Here is a 7,279-nt window from a genome sequence, read left to right on the forward strand (position 1 = left end):
CGTGAGTCAACTAAATGTCATCAACTAATCACATTCTGCTGTGTGCTCTGTGATAGCGCTAGATTTAATTAAGCCTCTGGATACCCCGACATATCGAGCTTTTTGAATCCAGAAAAGACATTTGCCCATCTCAAGTGGCCGATATTTATCTGTTGTGTCACATTACTTCACATTGGCTAAAGGTTCAAATGTTAAAAATTTAGAATTTTTGTTTCTCTCACAAAAACAGGGGTGGGAAAGATTACAAAGATACAAAACTGTCAGCCACATGCTGTTAAAGAGTTGTACCGTTAGGACCACAATTTTCCAATCAGTGCATCCCTGAACCTACCTGTAAAGGTTGCTCAAGATTCACCCTCATATTTTAGCTTTAATCAATATCACTACCAGAAAACACAGAAATCATACATGCAGCAAAACATTCCCTCTTAACTGCTTCACTAAAAAAAATGGTCACACAAACTAAAATCCAATATTCAGCCATTGGTAAAGATTTGCCACAAGTGAACCGCAAACAAGCGTGCAATCACTTCTAAATTGCTGTCATGAGGTTCATAAACGTGCAAACCAAACTCAACCTTTCCAAGAAAATAACCACCAGCACAGAGGGAGGGTGCTGTACGGCTGTTTTGCTTCACAGCTTCATACCCTGTACGCTCTGATTTCACCCATTATCACACATCTCCCATGCACACCCAGCTGAAGAGCTCAGTTTAAATAAAAACAGACTGCAGGTGTGACTGCTGGAAATAGACTGAGGACGAGAGAGACATGTGGGGAGACATGGAGGAGGAGCAAATATAAGAAAACCCCAGCTTGTGTGTGTGTGTGTGTGTGTCAGTCAAAGGGACACACCCATGGTATTTCTCTGAAAGCCCGTCATTACGGAGACTCACAAATGATAGCCCTGGCTAAAACAACTGGCTGAGCAGCAAGACTTCAGCCTCCACAGACAACATGGTTAGGAGCAAGAGAAGTGCCCAACTTCAGATTTTACTTTTTTCCTGTCCCTCATTTCTAAATCTTTCGGAGAAGGCAAATCACAGCAAACAAGTTGTTCAAACTTGTCCACAATCTCCTCCATCTCTGCCCCAACAAACTCAAACAGATATGCCCGCAGGGTATGAACAGGAATATGTCAGGCATGTCCAATCAGCTGACTGTATCAAACTAAATCAACAATCCAGTTACTTTAGATCAACTCTGAAAACACTAACTTATGCTGGTCTGTGTGATATTAATGTTTTTCTTAACATCACAACGAAGCCACATGAAGCAAACTGAAAGCTCACTCTAAACAGGGACACACACACCTGCTCCCTCTGGCAATTTACTGTTTTACCTCTGTAAATAAGTTGGAAAACAGTAAATTGAGAAGACGTCTATGTTGTAAGCGTCTGCACAAGGGGCAGAATAACGAAGGAACCAGCACACCTTCCCGCCTGCCTTTCCAGCCAGCCACCTTACCACACCCCGTCCAGACCTACACAACAGGTTCTTGCTTTTGTCCTTGGCTGCCGTTGATCCGCCACCACAACAACCAGCACCACAAATCCCGTCTCTCTCCTCCTCTACCTGGCAAACCACATCAAAAGACAGCTGCAGAAACAATAAACAGTGACTAAAATGAACGAAATTAAAAGCACAAGCACACACCGTAGGCGCTGGAACACCTGGAAGCGCCAAGAGTCCACCGAGAATGGGCGTTTCAGGTGTAACACAATAGGAAATTGATAAGCCGAGATTGGACTTTGACTCCACTAAAAGCTACGATGCGGTCGGCCAGGTGCCTGGCCACTTCCTTGTTCTCTCTCACCTGCTCTGGATAGCCCCCTAGCTAGCTCGGGGAAAAACGGCAATACGAAGCTGTTCATTAAAACCTCGCCGTTTTCGTAAACAGAAGATTCGACGTGTAATGTAATAGCACTGCACACCTTCCAGCTCACCAAAACCACAAACCATTCAAACCACAAAGTCCCGTGTTTACGGAGTGCATAGTACGTTTATACCCTTGCCTCTCCAGTTCAAACCTTCATGTTATGAGTTTTCTTAAACTTTCCCCGAGCCTCACTCTACAAGAGTTATTCATCAAGCCAGTGCTAACGTAATTAGCTTCTACTGCGCCTCACTAGCCTGCTAGCGCGGTGTCTACAACAATCAAGTTCACTAAGAAAAACAAAACCTGCCTTCAACAAATCCTAAACACTTGCATCGAGCAAAAGGTAAAACAAAATAAAATAAAAATAAACACCATAAGGCAAACCATTACCGATCCTGGAGACTGTTAGGTTTGTTTTGCAAAGTCCATAAGTATTTGAGATGGGAGATTCAGGCCTAGCCTAGCTTAGCTCAGCCTCTGCCGCTGTCGCCGCTGCTGCGCTGACACGATCCAAATATCAGAAAGAGTTGGGATGAAGCAACAAAAAACACCTCTACGTTGTCGAAGGTACGCCCTAAAAGAGAGCACACGAACTGAGCGCCGCGGAGCGAGAGCACTCAACATGAAAACGGGGAAAACACCCACCTATACAGTCTCCTGTCTGCCTGGCTTTGGCTTGTTGTTCACTTGTCTCAGCTCTTCCTCCTCTGCTGGGGGGAGAGGTGGGGGCGAGCTCCCGAGAAAAAGAGAGCAGCATCGAGGAGAACAGACAACAGCAGGATATCTTCATGTAACAGACACAAAGAAACGGTGTAATAATATTTGTTGACAGTATGTCTGACTCCAAATCAATACTAATGATTTATTTTATTCATGTAATAATATAAAAAAGCTTCTGTTTGTCTCCATTTAATTTGCTCTCTTCCATTATAAAGGAACAAAAAAAATGAATTTCCATGGGAACTCGCTCCAGCAGGTGAACTTTCAATCAATCTGTCAACTTTCAATCAGTGGAAATTTTTGGAGGATAAAATTCTACGATATTTTATCCTCCAAAACTGCAGGTGACATTTTTGGAGATCTCCTGTTGCCCTCATGTGGTCATAATGTTATAGTGCTGAACTTTATTTACGGTTAGGTCTCTAAATATTTGGAAGATTTTTGTAATTTTTCCCCTTTAATTACATTTTCCTTATACTTGAAGGGGTTTAACAAAACGATTGCGTTAACTTCTTAGGAATTAGCGATTTTTTTACGCATTCACAAGATTTTCAGAAACCTTCACCTCCAGCCTTGAAGTTTCCACTTTTATGAGACTTTTATGAAATACTTATGGTGTTAATTTGGAAATCCTAGATCAGATCTTTCTTGAGTTGTTGTGCTCACAAAATATTCAGAAAGCTTTACCTCTGAACTTGACAGATTCAACCTCATCTGAGATTCTTAGTTGACGCACCTCTGGTATCAGCGTAAAACTCTACATTGCCTTGTTGTGTTCACAAAGCTGGGTGACCACGGTACCCATCTGGCTGGCAGGGTGATGGCAGTATCCCATCAACTTTTCAGGCCTGAAAAAAACAAAATAAACCTTTAGGAAAGTTAAAGCTGCTACATCATCATACTCATCCTACTTTGCAAGAAAACAGTGCCTGTAAAGTGATGGGGAGAAAAGGACGTAGGTATTTTAAATTCACTAAATTTATTTATTTATTTATTTATAAGTTATGTTTGCATTTGACCTCATTACATAAGTATTTGTGGGTCTTTCTGGTTCAGAGCACCACAGGGGACCCACAGTGCAAAACACATGCCGGCAATCAAGCTCCTCCTTTTTTTTTTTTTTAAAGTGAGCCAATTCATTTACAGCGTTTAAGATTTTAGTCAAATGATAGATATTAGTTCATAATGAAAACATGTGCAGTCATACATTTCTGCAACACCACAAATCATTTTCAGCTTGTTTTTTTCCTTCTCTCAGATCTGTAATGTACAATATTGAAATGTCCTTCTAAATGCAACAATTAATGCAACAAAAGATCAAATCTGTCTTAATGTTTGAATCTTACAGTATGTAATACTGATTTTGATAAATATTAAGCATAAATGGCAAACATTCAAAAATGTCCAGAGTTAGTGACAGTATGTAAATTCGATCCGCTGATTATTCGGGATCTAATGGTAAATGATATTCTGTGTTCTTCTGCCCACACAGGTCAGCTGTAAGACCGTTTTCAGATTTACGAAGTGGAATAGTTTAATACTTTTTGTTTAATACTTGTGTTTTATCCTTTGCAGCATCCCAGCATCCCTTTATCAGTACTGAAAATATAGTGAAACAGTGAAACTGGCCATATGGAACAATGGTTATAGGTTTTCCAGTTTTTTGAGCGAATGAAGACCTCCCTACAGGGGCATTCACACTACACTACTGTAACTAAATAACTGAAAAGTTCCTGATTTTTCACTATTGATTATAGAAATTTGCTTATTTGTTTTTTATAAATTGTCTACAAAAAAGGACTTTTTCTGTGAGTTCAGTTTTATAATTACAGTCTATTGAATATTTACTGAATATTTACTGTAATTTTACACATTTATTTCTTACAGTTTAAGCCCAAACAGTCATGGTGACAAATTTCTTATTCTGTAGAAAGTCTGACATGTTACTTATATTTAGATATCTCAGGAATTAAATGCGTAGTTAAGAAAGCAGAGTTGCGCTGGTCCGGCCCACTCAGGATCAAAGTGGGCTCCATGAGTCCCATGATATAAAATGAGTTTGACTTTCTTGTTCTACAGGGTTCGGTGTTCCTTTGTGTCAGATATCGTGTCGGAATTCAAATTTAATCTGCAATCACACAACCTGTCATGCACAATAAAAAAAACCTGGGCAAAAACAGGAATACAGGAGTAAAAGTTAGACTGAGTTGTTTGCAAGCAGAGCAGTGAAAACAGTCATTTCCAGACTGGGCTTCACTGCTTGGCTAAAGCAGGGGGACAGGCAAGCATCTGTCTTTTCAGACTCTCTAGCTCTGTCTTGACATTTCTCCTCAACGCAGAAAGCATCTAAACAGAGGAAACAAAGGTAAGTTTAGCACAAACAAGTTTATCAGCTTGGGTAGCACAAGTAGTGCAACAATCTGGCATGACCTCTGGCAAAGCGCTAGCCTTAAGTAGCCCAGCTGTAATAAGCAGTTTGTAGGAAAAATATAATTGAACACTGCAGGAATATTATGAAGCAACATCCTCTTTGACGTCTTTCACCTAAAAGACGCTTCAAAAGAAAAACAGCCACAGAAAACATTACTGGACACAGAGTTTATTTTCCAGGGTCAAATTCAAGCACTTTTAAGCACTCAATGTCCATTTTCAAGCTTTTCCAGTACATTACAAAAAAAAATAAAAAGAAAAATAAAAGAAAAATTCATATTTCACTTTAGATCACCTCAGTAAGACCATGTGCAAATTAAAACAAATCATCTTAGGTTGAATTAAATGTCCCTTTCCCCCCTTTTGTTAAAAACATAGAAAAACGCACCATACAAAATACTGCAACAGGAAAACGTTGCATTATATGCGTGTAATCAGTGTATAAACTTAAAACGCAAATGTCACTTAAAAATTAAGATGTGCAAATGTGAACCAATCAACTTTTTACAGGTATTTATATCCTGTTGACCCCCCACCCCCCACCAAACAAGAAAGCTGCACCAAACTCCGCAAACTAATACACAGTAAGGCCAAACAGGGTAGGGCCTAGGAGTGTCTTTTAGTTCCTTGGGTTTGTCAGATAGCTGTTTCTCCAAAGCCTCCATCCTTTTTCCTTTTCTTTTGCAGTTCTTCTCAAAACACTGTCTGCACCTCCGGTGAGACCAACCCCACCTCCACATGATGATCTTGAATACTTTTATTAAAGGGTCACCTTACTGCTGACTGTCTGCACTGAAGCATAAACAGCAAGCCTCATCCCAACTAAAAACAGTGGGCTTGATTAAGGTTGTAGAGAATAGATGGGTCCGTCCGTCTGAAAACTATGACTGTCTACGTCCTCTAAGGTCGGCATATAAAATAGATCATTATAAATATGATCTTATGAAACTTTAGTAGCAGAATTTTCCTTTAATTTTTCAACTTTATACAATAATTCGGTTAATCATTTCTATATTTGTTCTTTCATTTCTTCCTTTCGTCCACTAGGTGGCAGTACCACATCAAAATAACTCAAAAATAAATCCTTGGAGCGCCACCTGCCCTGTTCCGGTTTCCTCCCGCAGTCCAACGTCATCCTTCAGGGTTCACTGGCGATTTTTCACCCGCGGTGTGAATGTGAGAGTGGAATAAGAGGTTGTGTGTCTGTGCTGCTCCTGTGCTGAACTGGCATATGAGTGGGTCCCAGTGTCAGAGCAGGAGACCTGTCACCCTGTGGAAAACTTTTTCAGAATTACATTCCAAAAACATGTGATGAAACATAGTCTGGAATCTGGAGCATATGTTCTCCTCACATCCCAAAGCTTAGTCTTTAAAAGAACGAGTTAAAGAAAACGACGGCAAACAAAGCAGAGTTCACACGTATTTTTCTAAATTTCATTTCCTAAATTTCCATGATAATAAACTTGTTGGATTAACATCTGGTTTGTTGTCCATGTTTCCATTAGATCAATAAATAATACAAGTTTATAGGCAGACACCAAATTCTCACATTTGAATGTATAAATGCTGTGTGTCTCTGCTTGAAAAAGCTTTCAGTTGATTAATGAATGTGACCATTTAAATACACTGCTCACTAATAATAACAATAATCATACTATAATGATTCTAGTGCGTCTATACATGTTTATATGTTCCCCTCCTCTTAGACAAGTGGACCAATCTGGATGAAAATTTCTGAGAGTTTCTGTGACAAACAGTGTGGCACCAGTGAGGGGCTTTAGGGACGGATACAAGGAATAAGACTTCTTTACATCTGCTCCACAGAAACGTATTACTGTGCAAAAGTTTCTTCTTGTGTTTTTCCTTCCTTTTTTCGATATTTGCAGGAGGATTTATTTTGCGCTGATATTCTCTGAAGATCCACACCCTGGAGAGATTTTTCTTCACTTCCTCTACAAGTCAGCAATGTCTTTTGATATTGTTTAGATTTACTGCTAACACAGGTAATACACTGCTCAAAAAATTCAAGGAACAGGCTGTTTGTGACAAGCTAAACCAATCACATGATGCTCTGCAGCTGTGCTTAATTTCAAAAAAACAAACAAAACACCTGTAATAGTGCCCGGCGTGCGCTGTCCCGACAAACAACATTCACTCATCTGTACTTACAGCACTTCATTTCACACTCGCACCAAAGAATGCACCATCTCCAATGAAATCTCACTTTGAAACTCCACGTGACACAGCAGC

The 7,279-nt window shown here is 39.9% G+C and overlaps 1 protein-coding gene across 10 annotated transcripts in view; it reads right to left on the bottom strand.

Moving 5' to 3' along the window:
* Positions 1 to 2,620, bottom strand: part of ctnnd1 (catenin (cadherin-associated protein), delta 1) — a 32,990-nt gene extending 30,370 nt beyond the window's left edge. For 2 of the 10 annotated variants that reach the window (XM_040004688.1, XM_040004692.1), the window contains exon 1: positions 2,525 to 2,583. Coding sequence is in view for 1 of the 10 variants with exons in the window: in XM_040004694.1 (XP_039860628.1) it covers positions 2,252 to 2,266 (15 nt within the window). In the remaining 9 variants the exon portion in view is untranslated. The other 8 variants (XM_040004690.1, XM_040004693.1, XM_040004696.1 and 5 more) reach the window with 7 other exon arrangements.
* Positions 2,621 to 7,279: the final 4,659 nt, after the last annotated feature.

This window comes from Simochromis diagramma, unplaced genomic scaffold (assembly GCF_900408965.1).
Source record: "Simochromis diagramma unplaced genomic scaffold, fSimDia1.1 OVJJ01000487.1, whole genome shotgun sequence".
NCBI classification, from domain to species: Eukaryota; Metazoa; Chordata; class Actinopteri; order Cichliformes; family Cichlidae; genus Simochromis; species Simochromis diagramma.